The following is a 27,672-nucleotide window of genomic DNA, read 5'->3' on the forward strand; positions in this document are numbered from 1 at the left end:
CATGTATGCGTATGTATGTGATTAAGCCATGACTCACAACCATTTCAACTTTTTCTTCATATACTTTATTTTATTCGGACAGAGAGTATAACCAAGCATTCATTTGACATTGTATTTATTTCTTGTTTAAGCTCAACAGTCTGCATACAAAACTAGCTGAGCTCAAAATGCAGCTTTAACATTTCTAGTTTAATGGCATTTGTTAGTCTTTCAGAGCCTCGAAACAAGGTGCTCTTTCTGCAGAAGGATAAGGCAGCAAGTTAAAGGAGAAGAGAGGGGGGAATCTCAGTAAAACTATATGGATGATGATCGTCTCTCAGTAAGACTACATGGATGATGATCGTCTCTCAGTAAGACTACATGGATGATGATCGTCTCTCAGTAAGACTACATGGATGATGATCGTCTCTGAAAAGCAGTACAATTACTGAACGTGTTCAGGGCAACTGAAGCATCCAGAAATGTGCCCTTTTGTTGGTACCATTCAGGTTCTGTTCTCTAGGAGCACAACCCTGCACTATAGTAAAGGAAAAGCAATACGTATAAAAAATTAATGATATTGAAGCTTTTCTGGTCTAGTGAATCCAACACCACCTCACTACTAGGTTATTACATCGGTTTATGTGTAAAACCCAGCTCCGTGGGAAAGATAGCAGAATGATCTTCCATATAGAAACCTGTTCACTGGAAAGCAAGCGCTTGTGGGGTTTAGACTTGGTTCAATATCAACTGTTGAAGTGATTCCCTAGACAGATGACAAAGTAGCTATAGTATAAGCGCTTAAACCGTCCTTTCCAACATTCACTTATACAGGAAACTGTCACTTCAATGCCCCAACATCAGCGTAAACACAGAAGGTTAGGAAGGCACCTACAAGCCAAGACGTACAGCATATACACAGTCTATAGACCTAATACTGCTACAACGAGTTATGGAACCAGTAAGGCATGATTCAGAAAACTGCATGATTTTTAACTCAAGCCACAGGGAATGCGTTTTTGGAAATAAATACATAGAGCGAAGGATAAAAAGGTCAAAGTGTTTGAGACGACTGGAAACCTGCAGTCACAAGCTACACATTTTTTTTGTTCTGGTTTCTACTTTTACCCACATTTCCTGTGCTTTACATTTACAAATAGTATTCTTCAGTTCTAAGGCCATCATCATAATCAACAACAAAACACCTCACACCAATATCAAAGTCTGTCTGTCCACTGTTAACAAACCCACTCAATACTACCAGTCCCTTCAGGTGCAACATCCCATGCAAATACATACCGTTTCCATTCCAAACTCTCTATTTATTCATCCCAATTTGTTTTTACAAAGCTTTAATCAAGGCTGTTCTGTTCTGTAGTCCCCCTAGGGTGGTCGAGTTGATTGTATATAGTAGTAGCTGTAAAAGGGCTGAGGTGGAGCGGACCAATGGGGTGATGATGGTGGGTAAGTTAGTGTGTGGTGGACACGGAGGTGGAGTTGGCAGAGAACAGCAGAGGTGTGGTGATCTGAGGGGAGCCTGAGGTAGAAGTTACCACTAACCACAGATCTAGGACCAGATCTCCCTACCCCTAGTCGTACAGTTATCCATTAGGGGATGAAACTAATATCTGACCCTGGACCTGTGGTTAGGGTCAACTTCTACCCACACCTGGAGAGGAGATGGAGAGGGGACAGAGAGCCAAGCCCAGTCCTCTTCATTATAGGACGGTACTTTCTGTGTCCAGGTCTGAGTCTTTGGGCTGGGGCACGGGCGTCATGGGGGCCATGGAGGGGGTGGTCACTGGCTGCTGGTCCACAGCAAACTCAGGGACGAAGGCTCGGGTCAACCCTTTGAGAGACAGCACTGGGTCTGGACAGGACAGAGAGAGTGAAATGTTACTGCTCCAGCTGACTGAGGAGTTACTGTTAAGTCTTTAGCTGTAGTAGTTTGTTGAGTGATTGTATCAAATCAGACACTGAATCATACTTTAGCTAAATATCGTGGATTAACAAAGTAAAAGTACTAAGAATTCAATTAATAGAAATTCCTGAAGGGGAAAACTAAATAGTTGATTTTAAAATCATCAAAAAGTGACTTGAAAATATGTGTTCAATGTTAGTACGTTTTGGCAAGCATGGTTGATGTGCATAAAGAGAGACAAGCAAAATGCTAATTCAACCTCCAGTACAGACTGTCACATCCTCAATCTGAAGGACCTGACATCCAAACAGTGACGTCAACCTATGCAATCTACTACCATTATTGAACATTTTCCATTGGCTTCAAGATCAAAAAAAGAAAATAGCAGTGAATCATCAAGTAGCGTTAAGTGCCAGCATTTCAGAGAGGATGCCGAGACCACAGATTTATTTTTGAACAGAGTAATGCTGATGCTATCCACGTTCCATCATAAAGGAATATAAAGCAGCCATTTCACTTTTGAAAACCACATTGCTGCTGTCATCACTATTCTGCATGCACCTTCTAAACACAATCCTGTCCCATGCATACCGGAACACTAAAACCTGATGCGGTTGGGTTGCCACACTAAAACCTGATGCGGTTGGGTTGCCACACTAAAACCTGATGCGGTTGGGTTGCCACACTAAAACCTGATGCGGTTGGGTTGCCACACTAAAACCTGATGCGGTTGGGTTGCCACACTAAAACACCAAGACAAGACAGGCTATAGTAGAGCTGGGAAGATAAACCGAAAACTAAATCGACACCGACCATACCGATCAGTTATCACAGGCATTTTGCTGATATCGTTCATTACGATAAATTGCCTGTACTAGAGAAATTAAGTTTGAAATGAAATACCTTTGCTAATCTGGGTAACTGTTAATGGGCCAATTGATGGCTACAACCGTCAAACTAGTATTAGTAGTTTAAAAAGGATCATATAAAAAAACGGTGGTGCACAATAATGTTTTAAACATATCGTTCTATTTATCGCTATCGCATCAATTCAGGCAATTTATGGCGATATGTATTTTTGTCCATATCACCCAGCTCTAGACCATAGGGATGCAGTACTTTTACCCTAAATGGTCTGATCATACTATAATGATATTCTGATGTTGTTTATTTATGTACAATAGTACAGGCCAAGACAAGGAGGGTGTCCACTTCAGAGTCTTCTAATCAAGATGAACAATGACTTAACAAAATAAATTCATTGAAAAAAAAGTACATTTCCAGAGGGAGAGCAAATGCAATTGAAGGGTTTGCAAAAGACATACTGACAGAATCAAATAAAAAAAAGTTAATATTCTGCCAATTCCATGAATCAAATCAGTTTTCAGTTTCTGGTATCCTCTCATAATTTACAGACAAACCAATTAGAGATGTCCTTTGCAAACCCTACATCAAAATGTTACTGACATTTAAATGATTTAATAATGAAGGTTGAAAGTCATGATGATTCATGACCATTGAGAACGATGATAAAACATCTATTGGAAAAGCAGGCACAAGTGGTAGGTTTCTAAAAGTATGTTGTGGTAATGGAGTAATGCAGAAACAGATGACGTGCAGCAGCTGCAGAATACAAGTCCTGACAAACCTCTTTCATAGATGCTCCTTAACCTGTGGACACAGGACTTTTAGAGATAAAACATTGTCAATGTACTTTCAACACTAGAGGAAAATACACAAGTGAGAAGGCAGTACTGAACCAATACTATAAACTGAAAGGGATTGTTGTTATACACTACATGACCAAAGTACGTAGACACCTGCATCGTCAAATATCTCATTCCAAAATCATCTCTTTCCAAAATCATGGGCATTAATAAGGAGTTGGTCCCCCCTTTGCTGCTACAACAGTCTCCTCTCTTCTGGGAAGGCTTTCCACTAGATGTTGGAACATTGCTGCGGGAACTTCCTTCCATTCAACCACAAGTGCATTAGGGAGGTCGGACACTGATGTTGGGCGATTAGGCCTGGCTCGCAGTCAGCCTTCCAATTCATCCCAAAGGTATTCGATGGGGTTGAGGTCAGGGCTCTGTGCAGGCCAGTCAAGTTCTTCCACACCGATCTCGACAAACCATTTCTGTATGGACCTCGCTTTGTGCACGGGGGCATTGTCCTGCTGAAACAGGAAAAAACCTTCTCCAAACTGTCGCCACAAAGTTGGAAGCACAGAATCGTCTATAATGTCATTGTATGCTGTAGCGTTAAGATTTCCCTTCACTGGAACTAAGAGGCCTAGCCCCAACCATGAAAAACAGCCCAATACCATTATTCCTCCTCCACCAAACTTTACAGTTGGCACTATGCATTGGGGCAGGTAGCGTTCTCCTTGCATCCGCCAAACCCAGATTTGTCCGTTGGACTACCAGATGGTGAAGCGTGATTCATCACTCCAGAGAACTCACTTCCACTGCTCCAGAGTCCAATGGCGGCGCGAGCTCTACACCACTCCAGCCAACGCTTAGCATTGCGCATGGTGATCTTAGGCTTGTGTGCGGCTGCTTGGCCATGGAAACCCATTTCATTAAGCTCCCGACGAACAGTTCTGGTGCTGATGTTGCTTCCAGAGGCAGTTTGGAACGTTGTAGTGAGTGTTGCAACTGAGGACAGACGATTATTACGCGATACGGTCCCCTTCTGTGAGCTTGTGTGGCCTACCACTTTGCGGCTGAGCCATTGTTGCTCCTAGACGTTTCCACTTCACAATAAGAGCACTTACAGTTGTCCGGGGCAGCTCTAGCAGGGCAGAAATTTGACTGACTTGTTGGAAAGGTGGCATCCTATGACGGTGCCACATTGAAAGTCACTGAGTTCTTCGGGATGGGCCATTCTACTGCCAATGTTTGTCTATGGAGATTGCATGGCTGTGTGCTCGATTTTATACACCTGTCAGCAACGGTGTGGCTGAAATAGCCGAATCCATTAATTTGAAGGGGTGTCCACATACTTTATACAGTGGGGAGAACAAGTATTTGATACACTGCCGATTTTGCAGGTTTTCCTTCTTACAAAGCATGTAGAGGTCTGTAATTTTTATCATAGGTACACTTCAACTGTGAGAGATGGAATCTAAAACAAAAATCCAGAAAATCACATTGTATGATTTTTAAGTAATTAATTTGCATTTTATTGCATGACATAAGTATTTGATCACCTACCAACCAGTAAGAATTCCGGCTTTCACAGACCTGTTAGTTTTTCTTTAAGAAGCCCTCCTGTTCTCCACTCATTACCTGTATTAACTGCACCTGATTCCGAAGTGTACCTATGATAAAAATTACAGACCTCTACATGCTTTGTAAGTAGGAAAACCTGCAAAATCGGCAGTGTATCAAATACTTGTTCTCCCCACTGTATATATAGTGTGTCAGTTCTATGTCTGTTTTTAGAATTAGTTGTTAATGTCCTTCTGTGACGTGTTGCCAACAACCAAATTAATCTCCCTTCATGGGACAATAAAGCATCACTTGACTGGACTCACCCATGATTTTGTAGGCTGTGCTGCAGATCCCATTGGTATCATTTCCCTGTGTGGGGGGCTGAGGGGGCGGAGGAATGTTGGGCCTGTTTCTTGGTTTGGGGACGGGGCGTGGCCGGGGGAGGGAGCCTGACTGGAAGGGCGAGGTGGAGGCAGGATGTGCACCGGGTATGTCCTGGGGGACGGTGGAGGGTGGAGGTGTGTCAGGCGGGGTGGGGGTGTCTGTAGGAGAGTATTCCTCCCCCGGGTGGTCTCCTGTGGGCTGGCTGAGGGCCCTGGGTTGGGACGGGGGGCTGACCTGTGAGGGTGTGGGGGGCTGTGGGGGTGGGTGGTTGGGGGCCTGGATGGGGGGCTGGTTGTTGGAGTGGCGGCGAGGGGTGGTGGAGGGCTGGGGTGTGGGCAGGGTGGGGGAGGTAGGGGAGTGGCTTGAGGAGGAGAGGGGTCTGGGAGAGGGGCTGAGGGACTGCCCCTGGCCTGAGGAGGGGTGGTGGTTGGTGGGGTTAATGGGCTGGCCTGAAGGGGGGTTGGACGGCTTGGGAGGGGCAGGGGCTAGCTTCTTTGTACCTGGATAGTGGAGAGAGAGGTGGACTTCAGAATATATCTTATGTCTACATATATTTGAAGCTACCTGAAATTGCACGTCTATGTCTAACAGCGGAGAGCTACACTGGGGTGTCAAAAAAACAGTGGGTTTCTAGCTGCTACACTGGACCCGTAAATATAGCCAGCCCGAGCAGAGCCCAAAATACTTTATGTAGTGTTCTTGGGCATGAGGCGTTCAATTCTTAAAAATAGAACCAGCGCCTCTCACGGAACCGCGTTGCTTACACCCAGGTTTCATTCAAATGAATAGGTCTCACACTCTGCAAAAGTTAGGCATCCAGTGTAGCATGCTTTTAAATCTATGTCAAATGTAACACTATAACTACTAGTGCACATTACCTTGTAATAAGAGGCTTACTAATGAAAAAGAACAGAACAGCTTCTTTATTCAAATTTCCTCATGATACCATATACATTACACAGTACCAGTCAAAAGTTTGGACACACCTACTCATTCAAGGGTTTTCTTTATTTGTACTATTTTCTACATTGTAGAATCATAGTGAAGACTATGAAATAACACATATGGAATCATGTAGTAACCAAAAAAGTGTTAAACAAATCAAAATATATTTTATATTTGAGATTCTTCAAAGTAGGTACCATTTGCCTTGATGACAGCTTTGCACACTCTTCACATTCTCTCAACCAGCTTCATGAGGTAGTCACCTGGAATGCATTTCAATTAACAGTTGTGCCTTGTTAAAAGTACATTTGTGGAATTTATTTCCTTCTTAATGGGTTTGAGACAATCAGTTGTGTTGTGACAAGGTAAGGGTGGTATACTGAAGATAGCCCTTTTTGGTAAAATACCAAGTTCATATTATGGCAAGAACAGCTCAAATAAGCAAAGAGAAATGAGAGTCCATCATTACTTTAAGACATGAAGGTCAGTAAATCCGGAAAATGTCAAGAACTTTTAAAGTTTCTTCAAGTGCAGTCGCAAAAACCATAAAGCGCTGTGATGAAACTGGCTCTCACAAGGATCGCCACAGGAAAGGAAGACCCAGAGTTACCTCTGCTGCAGAGGATAAGTTCATTAGAGTTAACTGCACCTCAGCAGCCCAAATAAATGCTTCACAGAGTTCAAGTAACAGACATCTCAACATCAACTGTTCAGAGGAGACTGCGTTAATCAGGCCTTCATGGTCGAATTGCTGCAAAGAAGCCACTACTAAAGGACACCAATAAGAAGAAGAGACTTGCTTGGGCCAAGAAACACGAGCAATGGACATTAGACCGGTGTAAATATGGCCTTTGGTCTGATGGGTCCAAAGTTGAGATTTTGGGTTCCAACCGCCGTGTCTTTGTGAGACGCAGAGTAGGTGAACGGATGATCTCCGCATGTTCTTTCTTTTTTTTTAACCTTTATTTAACCAGGTAAACCAGTTGAGAACAAGTTCTCATTTACAACTGCGACCTGGCCAAGATAAAGCAAAGCAGTGCGATAAAAACAACAACAACACAGAGTTACATATGGGATAAACAAAATGTACAGTCAATAACACAACAGAAAATATATATACAGTGTGTGCAAATGTAGTAAGTTATGGAGGTAAGGCAATAAATAGGCCATAGTGCAAAATAATTACAATGTAGTATTAACACTGGAATGATAGATGTGCAGAAGATGATGTGCAAACAGATACTGGGGTGCAAATTAGCAAAATAAATAACAATTTGGGGATGAGGTAGTTGGGTGGGCTAATCACAGATGGGCTGTGTACAGGTGCAGTGATCGGTAAGCTGCTCTTACAACTTATGCTTAAAGTTAGTGAGGGAGATAAGAGTCTCCAGCTTCAGAGATTTTTGCAGTTCGTTCCAGTCATTGGCAGCAGAGAACTGGAAGGAATGGTGGCCAAAGGAGGTGTTGGCTTTGGGGATGACCAGTGAGATATACTTGCTGGAGCGCATACTACGGGTGGGTATTGCTATGGTGACCAATGAGCTAAGATAAGGCAGGGATTTGCCTAGCAGTAATTTATAGATGAGCTGGAGCCAGTGGGTTTGGCGACGAATATGTAGTGAGGGCCAGCCAACAATAGCGTACAGGTCACAATGGTGGGTAGTATATGGGGCTTTGGTGACAAAACGGATGGCACTGTGATAGACTACATCCAATTTGCTGAGTAGAGTGTTGGAAGCTATTTTGTAAATGACATCGCCGAAGTCAAGGATCAGTAGGATAGTCAGTTTTACGAGGGCATGTTTGGCAGCATGAGTGAAGGAGGCTTTGTTGCGAAATAGGAAGCCGATTCTAGATTTAACTTTGGATTGGAGATGCTTAATGTGAGTCTGGAAGGAGAGTTTATGGTCTAACCAGACACCTAGGTATTTGTAGTTGTCCACATATTCTAGGTCATGGGCAAGTTGCAGCGGAGGGTGCAGAGCTGGTGGTCGGGGTAGGGGTAGCCAGGTGGAAAGAATGGCCAGCCAGAGCAAAATGCTTTATCGGTAGTGACAGTGTTTCCTAGCCTCAGTGCAGTGGGCAGCTGGGAGGAGGTGCTCTTATTCTCCATGGACTTTACAGTGTCCCAAAACTTCCTGTGCTACAGGATGCACATTTCTGTTTGAAAAAGGTAGCCTTCGCTTTCCTAACTGATTGTGTATATTGGTTCCTGACTTCCCTGAAAAGTTGCATATCGCGGGGGCTGTTCGATGCTAATGCAGTACGCCACAGGATGTTTTTGTGCTGGTCAAGGGCAGTCAAGTCTGGGGTGAACCAAGGGCTATATCTGCAGCGATACGCCATCCCATCTGGTTTGCGCTTAGTCGGACTATCATTTGTTTTTCAACAGGACAATGACCCAACACACCTCCAGGCTGTGTAAGGGCTATTTGACCAAGAAGGAGGGGAGGACCGAGCCGGCCGGGAGGATAGGGGACATAGAGTCAAAGGATGCAGAAAGGGAGGAAAACTAGACTCCCTGCGGACCTGGCATCTTCGTCAACCATTTTGAAAAGAAGGTTGACGACATCCGATCCTCGTTTGTTAAGTCAAATGACACTGCTGGTCCTGCTCACACTGCCCTACCCTATGCTTTGACTTCTTTCTCCCCTCTCTCTCCAGATAAAATCTTGCGACTTGTGAGGGCCGGCCGCCCAACAACCTGCCCGCTTGACCCTATCCCCTCCTCTCTTCTCCAGACCATCTCCGGTGACCTTCTCCCTTACCTCACCTCGCTCATCAACTCATGTCCCTTCCGTCTTCAAGAGAGCGAGAGTTGCACCCCTTCTCAAAAAACCAACACTCGATCCCTCTGATGTCAACAACTACAGACCAGTATCCCTTCTTTCTTTTCTCTCCAAAACTCTTGAGTGTGCCGTCTTTAGCCAACTCTCTTGCTATCTCTCTCAGAATGACCTTCTTGATCCAAACCAGTCAGGTTTCAAGACTGGTCATTCAACTGAGACTGCTCTTCTCTGTGTCACGGAGGCTCTCCGCACTGCTAAAGCTAACTCTCTCTCCTCTGCTCTTGTCCTTCTAGACCTGTCTGCTGCCTTTGATACTGTGAACCATCAGATCCTCCTCTCCACCCTCTCCGAGTTGGGCATCTCCGGCGCGGCTCACTCTTGGATTGCGTCCTACCTGACCGGTCGCTCCTACCAAGTGGCGTGGCGAGAATCTGTCTCCGCACCACGTGCTCTCACCACTGGTGTCCCCCAGGGCTCAGTTCTAGGCCCTCTCCTATTCTCGCTATACACCAAGTCACTTGGCTCTGTCATATCCTCACATGGCCTCTCCTATCATTGCTATGCAGACGACACACAACTAATCTTCTCCTTTCCCCCTTCTGATAACCAGGTGGCGAATCGCATCTCTGCATGTCTGCAGCCTGTCTGGTGTTCAACCTTCCCAAGTTCTCTCACGTCACCCCGCTCCTCCGCACACTCCACTGGCTTCCAGTTGAAGCTCGCATCTGCTACAAGACCATGGTGCTTGCCTACGGAGCTGTGAGGGGAACGGCACCTCCGTACCTTCAGGCTCTGATGTCCCTACACCCAAACGAGGGCATTGCGTTCATCCACCTCTGGCCTGCTGGCCCCCCTACCTCTGTGGAAGCACAGTTCCCGCTCAGCCCAGTCAAAACTGTTCGCTGCTCTGGCACCCCAATGGTGGAACAAGCTCCCTCACGACGCCAGGACAGCGGAGTCACTCACCACCTTCCGGAGACACTTGAAACCCCACCTCTTTAAGGAATACCTGGGATAGGATAAAGTAATCCTTCTACCCCCCCTTACCCCACAAAAAAAAAAAAAAATATTGTAAAGTGGTTATCCCACTGGCTATAAGGTGAATGCACCAATTTGTAAGTCGCTCTGGATAAGAGCGTCTGCTAAATGACGTAAATGTAATGTAAATTATGGAGTGCGGCATCAGATGACCTGGCCTCCACAATCACCCGTTCTCAACCCAATTGAGATGGTTTGGGATGAGTTGGACCGCAGAGTGAAGGAAAAGCAGCCAACAAGTGCTCAGCATATGTGGGAACTCCTTCAAGACTGTTGGAAAAGCATTCCTCATTAAGCTGGTTGAGGGAATGCCAAGAGTGTGCAAAGCTGTCATCAAGGCAAAGGGTACCTACTTTGAAGAATCTAAAATATATTTTGATTTGTTTAACACTTTTTTGGTTACTACATGATTCCATATGTGTTATTTCATAGTCTTCACTATGATTCTACAATTTAGAAAATAGTAAAAATAAAGAAAAACCCTTGAATGAGTAGGTGTGTCCAAACTTTTGACTGGTACTGTAGCTATAAATAATAAATGTTGAACAACCTAATAAAGGTGAGCTGAATTCTTTTAAGGAGTGAGTGTTTCACCTCTGCGCATCATGTGTGGACTGGGCCCCATGGATCCAGTCCCAGGGCCTCCCACTCCCAGCTGTCCCCCAGCTCCTCCACCTCCTGCTGGGCTGGCCGTGCCCGGGTGGCCCCCTCCTGAACCGTTCCACTGATGGAGGGTCTGGGTGGAGGTGGGGTCACGCTTTGGGTTGCTTAACAAACAGAGGTCATCATTGTAAGTACAGCACTCAGATATTAGTGTAGAGCTATGAAAATGTCCACCATGAAATATAATGCATGTTGAGTGAGCTTTTTGTCCTGCACTGGGCTGTTTCTTTGGTTTACCTTCTATATTCTGACCAATAGAACAGTCTGGAACTAACATTGAATAGAATCCTTTCATAAACGGATTCAAAAACATCCTTCAAAAAGTTACATAAGCTCAATGAGAGGACAGAACTAATGGCCAAACAACATTTCAGAGGACAGAGCTTTGTCCAACAGTTTTCTGCTGATCCATGTGTTCTAGTGTGAGAGCAGAGGAGTGAGGGCCCTCAGAGGATGGCTGGCTCACAGCAGCCATTGTTGAACAGAGCCAGTGGTCTGAACTGAGATGTACCCACAGTGTTATTATAATGATTATTTGTTAGTAGTTTGAGGAAAATGCAGTTAGACAGTGTGAGGAAAACATGAGTCAGAAAGAAGTGAGTGAGTGGGATTGTCACACACGTTCTATGCTCTGTAGTCATTTTCTAGTATGGGTACCAGTCTGTTTAGCTAGCATTCCACTCCTGTCATGCTAAACTTTGGCATATGACAGAGTACAGGAAGTGGAATGTTAGCTAAACATGGTGGTACCCATACCAGTCATTTTCCACTCAATAAAATATGTTTGCAATAGATTTTCTGAATTAGAATGTGACATCACCATAAACAGTGCACACACACCTTATCAACAAATCATCATCAAAAGTTGCATACAAAAGTTTTTTTTTTTATCATGCAGTGGAGTGGCATGCGTGTCTGTGCTCCCCAGTGCACTACACACCCACGCCCTTACCTGAGACCCTCCGCGGTAGTAGCTAGAAGCTGCTGCGCTGCCACCAGGGCAGCCATACCCATTGCCAGGCTAGGCTGGCAGCCCTCCAATGCCATGCCCCCCGGCAGGGCCTGGAGCTCGGCCACGCACCCCGTGACCTGCCCAGGCCCTGGGGCCTCCACCGGGGGTAAGGGGGGCTGGAAGGCAGGTGAAACATGCTGCTTTCTACCTAAAGTGTTGCTGCCTCTACGGGGGATGGTGTTATGGTCCGACAGTTTGTTAGCAGAACTACAGAGAGAGGGGAGACGACAGAGAGACAGACGGCAGAGCCATGTTGAGAAAGACACCCACAGAACAGAAATCACCAAGTCCCAGAGAGAGAGAGAGAGAGCGAGCGAGAGAGCAAGTGAGAGCGCGAGCGCGAGAACGAGAGAGCGAGCGAGAACGAGAGCGCGAGCGAGAGAACGAGAGCGAGAGAGAATGAGAGAGAGAGCGAGAGCGTGAGAGCGAGAGAGAAAGAGCGAGAGGTAGTCCACACCAAACAAAGGGATGTTAAGTAGATTTGTAGTCTAAAGCCACAAATACGCCTATAGCACTAAATATCCAGAAATACGCTTAAAAAAGCCCCCCATGTAAGTAGTGATAATCAGCAAAGCTACCAATCAAACCAAACATTCAAAGTGTAAATTAATTATTATTGCATTATAAAAGTGAAAATCATTTTGATTTAATTAGCATGATATCCTTAGCTAGGGGCACTGGCAGGTACAGGACCAGTCTATGACCTTTCACCCCACCCTACTAGTGATGGAGTGCAGCTATTGGTGGTTACCTGTCCTTGCGAAGGGTATCGTTCTCTGGTCCCACCATGCTACCAGGCCTCTTCCTCTCGATGGTGGAACAGTCGTACTCCATAGAGTGGTTGATGTGGTTGGAAGGAGGTGTGGGCATGGCGAACATCCCTGATACATTAAACTCCACATCTGTGCACACGGGGAGAACAGGCGGGTAAAATTCCTTTAGGGGCCATTTAAGAAAAAAACCCAGATCCATCTTTTTGAGTAACCTAGGAATCAGATTTATACCAAAAAGAAATATGATGACTTTCCAGTTTTCATTGTTCATGACCCTGTAAACAGGAGGAGACCAAGGGCCTCCCTCCTGAGGACCCAGTCAAAGCGGAAGGGTCAAAGGTCATATGTACACACCTTCAGGGAAGAACCAGTCAGCGTGTTGTATGATGGGTTCTATGATGGTCACCACGTGAACAGAGGTAGCAGCAGCCATCTCAGCTAGAGTGCTGCAGGCACACAGAGCAGACATGGTGTCAAACTCATTCCACGGAGGGCCGAGTGTCTGCAGGTTTTCGCTCCTACCTTGTACTTGATTGATGAATTAAGGTAACTAATTAGTAAGGAACTCCCCTCACCTGGTTGTCTAGGTCTTAATTGAAAGGAAAAAACAAAAACCAGCAGACACTAGGCCCTCCATGGAATGAGTTTGACACCCCTGTTATAGACAAACACTACACAACTTGGACACCCGGATTATGACACCAACTTGTGAACACAAACTTTAGTTTTTCAGTTTGAATAGTGAGTACTCCCCATCTCTCCTCCCCTCTCTCCCCCTTTCTCTCCTTCTTTCTCACCCCTCCGTTTTGGCCCACAGCATGTTTGGTCCCAGTACAATGGCGATGTTGCTAGGGGTCATCTTGTTGACCTCACTGTCCTGAGCCAGCTTGGACAGGAACTTCACCAGATACCTACAACACAGGACACAGAGACAGGCACAGGTAAGACAAACATTAGCTGTTAAGAAAAAGGGTAACATATCTTCATACTACACACCAGTCCATCGTCGTTGGCTAATTACCATTGCCCCTTAGCAAGCACCAGTTAGCCTTGAGCTAGCCTCGTGCCAGGCCCATCTTCTGGCTATCTACCTCTCTGTCAACCGGACGGGACCTCCTAGTGTTGACACGGAGCCCCGCCAATCCAACACGACTGGTTTGCCGACAAAATTGTCTGATGTGGTTTCAACAGGCTTCCCGTTACGACGTCGACCACGAAGAGCCATCTGCTAGCCCCGGCCCGCTAGCACAAGCAAGCCGAGCCTCTTGCTCGCCAGTGCTGTAGCAGTCCCCGACCTACCTCCGAACTCTCCTATTGCTGTTCACCGGACCTTATGATAACTCAGCTATACAGCTGATGCCTGCTGGACTGTTCCTTTATACGGTACCGCATCCTGTTTATGTTTAGTCTCAGCCCAAACTTTTCCATTACCAGCTGTTGTCTTAGCTCTCTCGAATAACACCTGTGATTGCTTTATGCCTCTCTCCCATGTCAATATGCCTTGCTTATTGCTGTTTCGGTTATTTCTTATTGTACTATTTCACTGTAGAGCCCCCAGCCCAGCTCAACCTGCCTTAGACAGCTCCTTTGTCCCACCCCCCATACACGCGGAGACCGACTCAAATCGGTGCCTCCAGTGATGCTATCTCTTTCATCGTTACCCAACGCTTAGGTTTACCTCCACTGTACTCATATCCTTCCATATCCTTGTCTGTACATAATGCCCTGAATCTATTCTACAATGCCCGGAAATTTGCCCTTTTGTTCTCTGTACCCAACGCACTAGAAGACCAGTTCTTAAAGCCTTTAGCCGTATCCTTATTCTACTCCTCCTCTGTTCCTCTGGTGATGTAGAGGTTAACCCCTATAGCCCCCAGTATCACTCCTACTCCCCAGGCGTTATCATTTGTTGACTTCTGTAACCGTAAAAGCCTTGGTTTCTTGCACGTTAACATCAGAAGCCTCCTCCCTAAGTTTGAGTTATTCACTGCGTTAGCACACTCCGCCAACCCTGAATCCTGGCTTAGGAAGGCCACCAAAAATTCAGAAATGTCCATCCCCAACTACAACATTTTCCGTCTCGATAGAACTGTCAAAGGGGGTGGGGTTGCAATCTACTGTAGAGATAGCCTGCAGAGCTCTATCATACTATCCAGGTCTGTGCTCAAACAGTTTGAGCTTCTACTTCTAAAAATCCACCTTTCCAGAAATAAGTCTCTCACTGTTGCCGCTTGCTACAGACCCCCCTCAGCCCCGAGCTGTGCCCTGGACACCATATGTGAACTGATTGCCCCCCATCTATCCTCAGGGTTCGTACTGCTTGGTGACCTAAACTGTGATATGCTTAACACCCCGGCCAACCTACAATCTAAACTAGATGCCCTCAATCTCACACAAATTATCAACGAACCTACCAGGTACAACCCGAAATCTGTAAACATGGGCACCCTCATAGATATCATCCTGACAAATTTACCCTCTAAATGCACCTTCAACCAGGATCTCAGCGATCACTGCCTTATTGCCTGCGTCCGTAATGGGTCCGCGGTCAAACGACTACCCCTCATCACTGTCAAACGCTCCCTAAAACACTTTAGCGAGCAGGCCTTTCTAATTGACCTGGCCTAGGTATCCTGGATGGACATTGACCTCATTCCGTCAGTAGAGGATGCCTGGTTGTTCTTTAAAAGTGCTTTCCTCTCAATCTTAAATAAGCATGCCCCATTCAAAAAATTCAGAACTAAGAACAGATATAGCCCCTGATATGCAACTTTTCAGGGAAGTCAGGAACCAATATACACAATCAGTTAGGAAAGCAAAGGCTAGCTTTTTCAAACAGAAATTTGCATCCTGTAGCACTAACTCCAAAAAGTTTTGGGACACTGTAAAGTCCATGGAGAATAAGAGCACCTCCTCCCAGCTGCACTGAGGCTAGGAAACACTGTCACCACCGATAAATCTACAATAATCGAGAATTTCAACAAGCATTTTGCTACGGCTGGCATTGCTTTTCACCTGGCTCCCACTACCCCGGCCACCAGCTCTGCACCCTCCGCTGCAACTTGCCCATGCCCCCCCCGCTTCTCCTTTACACAAATTCAGACAGCTGATGTTCTGAAAGAGCTAAAAAATCTGGACCCCTACAAATCAGCTGGGCTAGACAATCTGGACCCTTTCTTTCTAAAATTAGCCGCCATTTACTAGCCTGTTCAATCTCTCTTTCATAACGTCTGAGATCCCCAGAGATTGGAAAGCTGCCGCGGTCATCCCCCTCTTCAAAGGGGGTGACACTCTAGATCCAAACTGTTACAGACCTATATCCATCCTGCCCTGCCTTTCGAAAGTTTTTGAAAGCCAAGTTAACAAACAGATCACCGACCATTTCGAATCCCACCGTACCTTCTCCGTTATGCAATCCGGTTTCCGAGCTGGTCATGGGTGCACCTCAGCCACGCTCAAGGTCCTAAACGATATTATAACCATATCGATAAAAGACAGTACTGCGCAGCCGTCTTCATCGACCTGGCCAAGGCTTTCGACTCTGTCAATCACCGCATTCTTATTGGCAGACTAAATATCCTTGGTTTGTCAAATGACTGCCTCGCCTGGTTCACCAACTACTTTTCAGATAGAGTTCAATGTGTCAAATCGGAGGGCCTGTTGTCTGGACCTCTGGCAGTATCTATGGGGGTGCCACAGGGTTCAATTCTCGGGCTGACTCTATTCTCTGTGTATATCAATGATGTCGCTCTTGCTGCTGGTGACGCTCGGATCCACCTCTATGCGGACGACACCATTTTGTATACATCTGGCCCTTCATTGGACACTGTGTTAACAAACCTCCAAACAAGCTTCAACGCCATACAACACTCCTTCCGTAGCCTCCAACTGCTCTTAAACACTAGTAAAACTAAATGCATGCTCTTCAAACCGAACGCTGCTTGCACCCGCCCACCCAACTAGAATCACTACTCTCGGCGGGTCTGACCTAGAGTATGTGGACAACTACAAATACCTAGGTGTCTGGTTAGACTGTAAACTCTCCTTCCAGACTCACATTAAGCATCTCCAATCAAAAGTTAGATCTAGAATCGGCTTCCTATTTCGCAACAAAGCCTCCTTCATTCATGCCCTCGTAAAACTGACTATCCTACTGATCCTTGACTTCGGCGATGTCATTTACAAAATAGCCTCCAACACTCTACTCAGCAAATTGGATGTAGTCTATCACAGTGCCATCCGTTTTGTCACCAAAGCCCCATATACTACCCACCATTGTGACCTGTACGCTCGTTGGCTGGCCCTCACTACATATTCGTCGCCAAACCCACTGGCTCCAGGTCATCTATAAATCACTGCTAGGCAAATCCCTGTCTTATCTTAGCTCACTGGTCACCATAGCAACACCCACCTGTAGTCTGCGCTCCAGCAGGTATATCTCACTGGTCATCCCCAAAGCCAACACCTCCTTTGGACGCCATTCCTTCCAGTTCTCTGCTGCCAATGACTGGAACGAACTGGCAAAATTCTCTGAAGCTGGAGACTCTTATCTCCCTCACTAACTTTAAGCCTCAGTTGTCAGAGCAGCTTACCGATCACTGCACCTGCACACAGCCATTCTGAAATTAGCCCATCCAACTACCTCATCCCCATATTGTTATTTATTTTGCTCATTTGCACCCCAGTATCTCTATTTGCACATAATCTTTTGCACATCATTCCAGTGTTAATACGAAATTGTAACTATGGGCCTATTTATTGCCTTACCTTCATAATTTACTACATTCACACACACTGTATATATATTTTCTGTTGTATTTTTGACTTTTTGTTTCGTTTACCCCATATGTAACTCTGTGTTGTTGTTTTTATTGCACTGCTTTGCTTTATCTTGGCCAGGTCGCCGTTGTAAATGAGAACTTGTTCTCAACTGGCTTACCTAGTTAAATAAAGGTAAAATAAAAAAAATCTGTAACCCACCTTAGGTTGGCTTTGTTGTTCTTTGGTAGTTGATCACACACAACCCAGAGGGCCTGCAGACGCTTGTCTGGCTCTGAAACACTGGGGAGAGACACAGAGGGACAATCACAGACCTGTTTCATGGTTGCCATAATTTCACTCCTTTTTGACTTTTCATTTCTACAACTTCTCCTTTAGTAAAAATTTTTAAACCCCTTTTTCTCCCCAATTTCGGGATATCCAAATTGGAAGTTACAGTCTTGTCCCATCGCTGCAACTCCCGTACGGACTCGGGAGAGGCGAAGGTCGAGAGCCATGCGTCCTCCGAAACATGACCCCGCCAAGCCGCACTGCTTCTTGACACACTGCTCGCTTAATCCGGAAGCCAGCCGCACCAATGTGTCAGAGGAAACACCGTACAGCTGGCGACCGAAGTCGCTGGGCCAATTGTGCACCGCCTCATGGTTCTCCCGGTTGCGGCCGGCTGCGATGCAGTGCCTTAGTTCGTAGCGCCACTCGGGAGCCTGAATTGAATGGATGTCTGCTATTGAATGCGGTGTGTGGTGGTGGCTTACCTAGACGCCTGAATCCACTCATCGTAAAGCTGGAAGCTCATCAGAGGTTCAGGCAGTTCTCTCAGGTAAGACTTCAGGGCTCCTGGAATGAAAGGACAGTTATGTGAGCAATGGTCTGACAAACATTTCAGTTACATTACTTGAAAACACTTTCTGAAACATGTATAAAACATTGATAATATGTGAGTGGGGGTTAGGACCGTACCAGCGACAGCGTGGGGGTCCGAGTAGAACTCCTCCAGCTGTGAGGTGGAACAGTCCAGAGCAGCCTTGAGCTTCTTCAGTTTGGAGGTCCCTGCTGCGATCCTGAAGAGGCCCTGGTACAACACACAGACAGGATGGATGACACACAGGAGACATCTACTTTCTGTTGGATTCTAGAACCGTGCCAGCAAACAACACGCATAGCAGTGATAATAAATCAGCAATTATGCTATAATTCTGACATTTAGTTTTGTAATAATATATATTTATTTTTTTACTCCAGATACAGTGCATTTGGGAAATTATTCAGACCCCTTGACTTTTTCCACATTTTGTTACGTTACAGCCTTATTCTAAAATTGATTAAACTTTCCTTCCCCCTCAACAATCTACACACAATACCCCATAATGACGAAGCAAAAACAGGTTTTTAGAAATATTAGCAAATGTATTACAAATAAAAAAACGAAATAACACATTTACGTAAGTATTCAGACCCTTTACTCAGTACTTTGTTTAAGCACATTTGGCAGCGATTACAGCCTCAAGTCTTCTTAGGTATGACACTACAAGCTTGGCACACCTGTATTTGGGGAGTTTCTCCCATTCTTCTCTGCAGATCCTCTCAAGCTCTGTCAGGTTGGGTGGGGAGCGTTGCTGCACAGCTATTTTCAGGTGTCTCCAGAGATGTTCGATCGGGTTCAAGTCCAGGCTCTGGCTGAGCCACTCAAGGACATTCAAAGACTTGTCCCGAAACCACTCCTGCGTTGTCTTGGCTGTGTGCTTAGGGTTTTTGTCCTGTTGGAAGGTGAACCTTTGCCCCAGTCTGAGGTCCTGAGCGCTCTGGAGCAGGTTTTCATCAACGATCTCTCTGTACTTTGCTACGTTCATCTTTCCCTCGATCCTGAATAGTCTCCCAGTCCCTGCCGCTGAAAAACATCCCCACAGCATGATGCTGTCACCACCATGCTTCACCGTAGGGATGGTGCCAGGTTTCCTCCAGACGTGACGCTTGTCACGGGGGGGCCAGTATGAAAAATTAAAAAATAATGTATGCACTCACTAACTGTAAGTCGCTCTGGATAAGAGTGTCTGCTAAATGACTAAAAATTTAAATGTAAAAAATTTAAATTCAGGCGTAAAGAGTTGAACCTTGGTTTCATCAGACCAGAGAATCTTGTTTCTCATGGTCTGAGAGTCCTTTAGGTGCCTTTTGGCAAACTCCAAGTGGGCTGTCATGTGCCTTTTACTGAGGAGTGGCTTCCGTCAGGCCACTCTACCATAAATGCCTGATAGGTGGAGTGCTGCAGAGATGGTTGTCCTTCTGAAAGGTTCTCCCATCTCCACAGAGGAACTGGAGCTCTGTCAGAGTGACCATCGGGTTCTTGGTCACCTCCCTGACCAAGGCCCTTCTCCCCCAATTGCTCAGTTTGGCCGGGCGGCCAGCTATAGGAGAGTCTTGGTGGTTCCAAACTTCTTCCATTTAAGAATGATGGAGGCCACTTTTTTGGGGTATTTTATTAGGATCCCCATTAGCTGTTGCAAAAGCAGCAGCTACTCTTCCTGGGGTCCACACATAACATGAAACATGACATAACACAGAACATTAATAGACTAGAACAGCTCAAGGACAGAACTATAAACACAAACTATCTAGGTGAAATCTGACATACCACTGTGATCTTGGGGACCTTCAATGCTGCAGAAATGTTTTGGTACCCTTCCCCAGATCTGTGCCTCGACACAATCCTGTCTCGGAGCTCTACGGACAATTCCTTCAACCTCATGGCTTGGTTTTTTCTCTGACATGCACCGTCAACTGTGGAACCTTATATAGACAGGTGTGTGCCTTTCCAAATCATGTCCAATCAATTGAATTTACCACAGGGGGACTCCAATTAAGCTGTAGAAACATCTCAAGGATGATCAATGGAAACAGGATGCACCTGAGCTCAATTTCGAGTCTCATAGCAAAGGGTCTGAATACTTATGTAAATATGTTTTAATTTTTTATTTATTTAATAAATTATCAACATTTTCTAAAAACCTGTTTTCGCTTTGTCATTATGGGGTACAGTGCCTTGCAAAAATATTCATCCCCCTTGGTATTTTTCCTATTTTGTTGCATTACAACCTGTAATTTAAATAGATTTTTATTTGGATTTCATGTAATGGACATACACAAAATAGTCAAAATTGGTGAAGTGAATTGAAAAAAATAACTTGTTTCAAAATATTCAAAAAAATAAATTACGGAAAAGTGGTGCGTGCATTTGCTATGAAGCCCCTAAATATGATCTGGTGCAACCAATTACCTACAGAAGTCACATAATTAGTTAAATAAAGTCCACCTGTGTGCAATCTAAGTGTCACATGATCTGTCACATGATCTCAGTATATATACACCTGTTCTGAAAGGCCCCAGAGTCTGCAACACCACTAAGCAAGGGGCACCACCAAGCAAGCGGCACCATGAAGACCAAGGAGCTCTCCAAACAGGTAAGGGACAAAGTTGTGGAGAAGTACAGATCAGTGTTGGGTTATAAAAAAATATAATTAACTTTGAACATCCCACGGAGCACCATTAAATCCATTATTAAAAAATGGAAAAAATATGGAACCACAACAAACCTGCCAAGAGAGGGCCGCCCACCAAAACTCACGGACCAGGCAAGGAGGGCATTAATCAGAGAGGCAACAAAGAGACCAAAGATATCCCTGAAAGAGCTGCAAAGGTCCACAGCGGAGATTGGAGTATCTCTCCATAGGACCACTTTAGGCCGTACACTCCACAGAGCTGGGCTTTACGGAAGAGTGGCCAGAAAAAAGCCATTGCTTAAAGAACAAAAAAAAGCAAACACGTTTAAAAAAAAATCAATTCAGTTTGGTGTTCGCCAAAAGCCATGGTGGTGGCAGCATCATGCTGTTGGGATGTTTTTCCATTGGCAGGGACTGGGAAACTGGTCAGAATTGAAGGAATGATGGATGGCGCTAAATACAGGGAAATTTGAGGGAAACCTGTGTCAGTCTTCCAGAGATTTGAGACTGGGACCTTCCAGCAGGACAATGACCCTAAGCATACTGCTAAAGCAACACTTGAGTGGTTTAAGGGGAAACATTTAAATGCCTTGGATTGGCCTAGTCAAAGCCCAGACCTCAATCCAATTTAGAATCTGTGGTATGACTTAAAGATTGCTGTACTTTTGCAAGCCACTGTATTGTGTGTAGATTGATAAGGGATTTATTTAATACATTTTATAATAGGACTGTAATGTAACAAAATGTGGAAAAAGTCCAGGGGTCTGAATACTTTCTGAATGCACTGTACACACTTATACATACGAACAACAACTTACACACAGACAAACAATGACTACATCTCCTCTGCCCAGACACGCATGCTCACAGCCCCATCCCTAGTGCCTGCATTATTGTTTGCCACTTGGCCTCAAAATTGTACCAATGTGTTTCTCAGTCAACCATGCTATTTCAAAAATAAATTTTTCCATTGTGTTAATGAGGGCGGATTTTTAGTATACGTTTTTTCAAGATGAGTGGTGAGAAGAGAATTGTCCAGCCCATTGGGTATCTCACTACACCCCCATATACAGTGGGGAAAAAAAGTATTTAGTCAGCCACCAATTGTGCAAGTTCTCCCACTTAAAAAGATGAGAGAGGCCTGTAATTTTCATCATAGGTACACGTCAACTATGACAGACAAAATGAGATTTTTTTTTCTCCAGAAAAACACATTGTAGGATTTTTAATGAATTTATTTGCAAATTATGGTGGAAAATAAGTATTTGGTCATCTACAAACAAGCAAGATTTCTGGCTCTCACAGACCTGTAACTTCTTATTTAAGAGGCTCCTCTGTCCTCCACTCGTTACCTGTATTAATGGCACCTGTTTGAACTTGTTATCAGTATAAAAGACACCTGTCCACAACCTCAAACAGTCACACTCCAAACTCCACTATGGCCAAGACCAAAGAGCTGTCAAAGGACACCAGAAACAAAATTGTAGACCTGCACCAGGCTGGGAAGACTGAATCTGCAATAGGTAAGCAGCTTGGTTTGAAGAAATCAACTGTGGGAGCAATTATTAGGAAATGGAAGACATACAAGAACACTGATAATCTCCCTCGATCTGGGGCTCCACGCAAGATCTCACCCCGTGGGGTCAAAATGATCACAAGAACGGTGAGCAAAAATCCCAGAACCACACGGGGGGACCTAGTGAATGACCTGCAGAGAGCTGGGACCAAAGTAACAAAGCCTACCATCAGTAACACACTACGCCGCCAGGGACTCAAATCCTGCAGTGCCAGACGTGTCCCCCTGCTTAAGCCAGTACATGTCCAGGCCCGTCTGAAGTTTGCTAGAGTGCATTTGGATGATCCAGAAGAGGATTGGGAGAATGTCATATGGTCAGATGAAACCAAAATAGAACTTATTGGTAAAAACTCAACTCGTCATGTTTGGAGGACAAAGAATGCTGAGTTGCATCCAAAGAACACCATACCTACTGTGAAGCATGGGGGTGGAAACATCATGCTTTGGGGCTGTTTTTCTGCAAAGGGACCAGGACGACTGATCCGTGTAAAGGAAAGAATTAATGGGGCCATGTATCGTGAGATTTTGAGTTAAAACCTCCTTCCATCAGCAAGGGCATTGAAGATGAAACGTGGCTGGGTCTTTCAGCATGACAATGATCCCAAACACACCGCCCGGGCAACGAAGGAGTGGCTTCGTAAGAAGCATTTCAAGGTCCTGGAGTGGCCTAGCCAGTCTCCAGATCTCAACCCCATAGAAAATCTTTGGAGGGAGTTGAAAGTCCATGTTGCCCAGCGACAGCCCCAAAACATCACTGCTCTAGAGGAGATCTGCATGGAGGAATGGGCTAAAATACCAGCAACAGTGTGTGAAAACCTTGTGAAGACTTACAGAAAACGTTTGACCTGTGTCATTGCCAACAAAGGGTATATAACAAAGTTTTGAGAAACTTTAGTTATTGACCAAATACTTATTTTCCACCATAATTTGCAAATACATTCATTAAAAATCCTACAAATGTGATTTTCTGAGAGAAAAAAAATCTCATTTTGTCTGTCATAGTTGACGTGTACCTATGATGAAAATTACAGGCCTCTCTCATCTTTTTAAGTGGGAGAACTTGCACAATTGGTGGCTGACTAAATACTTTTTTTCCCCACTGTACCATGTCTAGAAATATGCAGAGAGACGGATTAAAAGTACAGTTGAAGTCGGAAGTTTACATACACTTAGGTTGGAGTCATTAAAACTCGTTTTTCAACCACTCCACACATTTCTTGTTAAACTATATTTTGGCAAGTCGGTTAGGACATCTACTTTGTGCATGACACAAGTAATTTTTCCAACAATTGTTTACAGAAAGATTATTTCACATATAATTCACTGTATCACAATTCCAGTGGGTCAGGAGTTTACATACAGTGAGGGAAAAAAGTATTTGATCCCCTGCTGATTTTGTATGTTTGTCCACTGACAAAGACATGATCAGTCTATAATTTTAATGGTAGGTTTATTTGAACAGTGAGAGACAGAATAACAACAAAAAAACGCATGTCAAAAATGTTATAAATTGATTTGCATTTTAATGAGGGAAATAAGTATTTGACCCCCTCTCAATCAGAAAGATTTCTGGCTCCCAGGTGTCTTTTATACCGGTAACGAGCTGAGATTAGGAGCACACTCTTAAAGGGAGTGCTCTTAATCTCAGCTTGTTACCTGTATAAAAAGACACCTGTCCACAGAAGCAATCAATCAGATTCCAAACTCTCCACCATGGCCAAGACCAAAGAGCTCTCCAAGGATGTCAGGGACAAGATTGTAGACCTACACAAGGCTGGAATGGGCTACAAGACCATCGCCAAGCAGCTTGGTGAGAAGGTGACAACAGTTGGTGCGATTATTCGCAAATGGAAGAAACACAAAAGATCTGTCAATCTCCCTCAGCCTGGGGCTCCATGCAAGATCTCACCTCGTGGAGTTGCAATGATCATGAGAACGGTGAGGAATCAGCCCAGAACTACACGGGAGGATCTTGTCAATGATCTCAAGGCAGCTGGGACCATAGTCACCAAGAAAACAATTGGTAACACACTACGCCGTGAAGGACTGAAATCCTGCAGCGCCCGCAAGGTCCCCCTGCTCAAGAAAGCAAATATACAGGCCCGTCTGAAGTTTGCCAATGAACATCTGAATGATTCAGAGGAGAACTGGGTGGAAGTGTGGTGGTCAGATGAGACCAAAATCGAGTTATTTGGCATCAACTCAACTCGCCGTGTTTGGAGGAGGAGGAATGCTGCCTATGACCCCAAGAACACCATCCCCACCGTCAAACATGGAGGTGGAAACTTTATGCTTTGGGGGTGTTATTCTGCTAAGGGGACAGGACAACCACACTGCATCAAAGGGACGATGGACGGTGCCATGTACTGTCAAATCTTGGGTGAGAACCACCTTCCCTCAGCCAGGGCATTGAAAATGGGTCGTGGATGGGTATTCCAGCATGACAATGACCCAAAACACACGGCCAAGGCAACAAAGGAGTGGCTCAAGAAGAAGCACATTAAGGTCCTGGAGTGGCCACTGTACACTAAGTTGACTGTGCCTTTAAACAGCTTGGAAAATTCCAGAAAATGATGTCATGGCTTTAGAAGCTTCTGATAGGCTAATTGACATCATTTGAGTCAATTGGAGGTGTACCTGTGGATGTATTTCAAGGCCTACCTTCAAACTCAGTGCCTCTTTGCTTGACATCATGGGAAAATCTAAAGAAATCAGCCAAGACCTCAGAAAAAAATTGTAGACCTCCACAAGTCTGGTTCATCCTTGGGAGCAATTTCCAAACACCTGAAGGTACCACGTTCATCTGTACAAACAATAGTATGCAAGTATAAACACCATGGGACCACGCAGCCATCATACCGCTCAGGAAGGAGACGCGTTCTGTCTCCTAGAGATGAACGTACTTTGGTGCGAAAAGTGCAAATCAATCCCAGAACAGCAGCAAAGGACCTTGTGAAGATGCTGGAGGAAACAGGTACAAAAGTATCCACAGTAAAACAAGTCCTATATTGACATAACCTGAAAGGTCGCTCAGCAAGGAAGAAGCCACTGCTCCAAAAATGCCATAAAAAAGCCAGACTACGGTTTGCAACTGCACATGGGGACAAAGATCATACTTTTTGGAGAAATGTCCTCTGGTCTGATGAAACATAAAATAGAACTGTTTGGCCATAATGACCATCGTTATGTTTGGAGGAAAAATGGGGATGCTTGCAAGCCGAAGACCACCATCCCAACCGTGAAGCACGGGGGTGGCAGCATCATGCTGTGGGGGTGCTTTGCTGCAGGAGGGACTGGTGCACTTCACAAAATAGATGGCATCATGAGGAAGGAAAATGATGTGGATATATTGAAGCAACATCTCAAGACATCAGTCAGGAAGTTAAAGCTTGGTCGCAAATGGGTCTTCCAAATGGACAATGACTCCAAGCATACTTCCAAAGTCGTGGCAAAATGGCTTAAGGACAACAAAGTCAACGTATTGGAGTGGCCATCACAAAGCCCTGACCTCAATCCTATAGAACATTTGTGGGCAGAACTGAAAAAGTGTGTGCGAGCAAGGAGACCTACAAACCTGACTCAGTTACTCCAGCTCTGTCAGGAGGAATGGGCCAAAATTCACCCAACTTATTGTGGGAAGCTTGTGGAAGGCTACCCGAAACGTCTGACCCAAGTTAAACAATTTAAAGGCAATGCTACCAAATACTAATTGAGTGTATGTATACTTCTGACCCACTGGGAATGTGATGAAAGCTCCACCCACAAATTCTGGACTTAATAGCATTTCTTACAAGTGGAAAGAACTCTGAGAACGTCGCAGCAGATTTGAATGTTTTCTGCCCATCTCTTCATGTCTGTAAACATTTCAAAATGTATGGGATCAAATATGTTTATGACCAGCTCTTAAACCTCTTAGATGTAAAGTCCCCTGTTTTGGGGCCCCGTGTGGTTCTGGTACTGGTTCCGACTGACATTTTCACTTATATGTGGACACCATAGATCGAAATGGCTTGCATTGAGCGGTAGCCCTGATTCTCACAGACACAAGAGTCTGTCTCTTCTGCCTCTGTGAAGCAGGATGTGAAATCTAACAGCACTTGAAGATGTGATGTCCCGCCTACCATTTCATTCGACTGTCCAGCTTCTGGCTGAACCCTACGTCACAGCCACTAACAACGCATATGTCTGGAATCCTTACATCGTAACGCAGTAGGAGAGAATGGATTTGTCGCTGTAGCACATGCATGGATAGATTTATAGCCAGTAATCTAAAATAATTCATAGATTTTAAACAAAAAACACGGTCATAGACGGACAAGATTAATATGAGATGAAAGGCGAGTTCCTAACGAGCCAAGCTAGAGCTCTGTGAGACGTTCATTTTGATGAAGAGAGACCTTTAGAAAAAATGCTAATTTTCTCTTACAAATATGTATTTTACAGTTATAAGGAAGGTGACATGTTATAGTTAGTTGTTTTATAAATTGATTATACTATATTTAGAAAAAATATAAGTCAATTCAAGCCTTATTCATACAGGAAATATATCATATAAAATATTTAATATTTTCATTATATTTATACTGTGTACTTGAGCTTGTGTCCTCAAAAGTGACGACACTGCAGCAATTTATAACATTTTTTCCAGAAAGGTGAGATTTGAACCTTTCTTTGAGTATGCAGCATTACTAGTTATTGTTTATAGCCCTCATGATAAATCATTACTTTTGGGGATTACTTAGATTACATTTTCGATTAAATTTAAATGGTTTTAAGTGCATTTTATGTTTCGCGTTTGGGTCCACTTTCCACAAAAAGTTTTTGCATGGGTTCATTTAATTTAATTCATCCTTGTATTATTTAATTCACCCATCCATATTTACTTTTATTTGTCCTCAACTTACTATGATCACCCTCCTTTTCTCCCTTGCTCCCCCTCCCTCCAATGCTTCCCTCCATCCCTCTCTCCCTACCTCCTCCTTCATGCCAGTCTCCAGAAGCATCATGACACAGGCCTCTAAGGGCAGAGCGATCTCTCTGCTACTCCTCTTCAGATGCTCCTCCAGCCCCGTCCCAAACGCTGGCTTCTCCGTCCACGAGT

The 27,672-nt window shown here is 44.7% G+C and overlaps 1 protein-coding gene across 1 annotated transcript; it reads right to left on the bottom strand.

Moving 5' to 3' along the window:
- Nucleotides 1-51: 51 nt before the first annotated feature.
- LOC311124116 (rho GTPase-activating protein 17-like) lies at nucleotides 52-27,672 on the bottom strand (the record flags this gene model as incomplete). Its single annotated transcript, XM_084198324.1, has 11 exons — nucleotides 52-1,849; nucleotides 5,439-5,999; nucleotides 10,866-11,038; nucleotides 11,887-12,153; nucleotides 12,698-12,848; nucleotides 13,074-13,165; nucleotides 13,517-13,630; nucleotides 17,700-17,780; nucleotides 18,254-18,335; nucleotides 18,459-18,570; nucleotides 27,545-27,672. Coding segments are annotated over 11 exons (1,913 nt in total), but the record flags the coding sequence as incomplete, so codon positions are not given.

Source organism: Coregonus lavaretus (assembly GCF_964263955.1).
Source record: "Coregonus lavaretus genome assembly, contig: HAP1_SCAFFOLD_4419, whole genome shotgun sequence".
Classification (NCBI taxonomy): Eukaryota; Metazoa; Chordata; class Actinopteri; order Salmoniformes; family Salmonidae; genus Coregonus; species Coregonus lavaretus.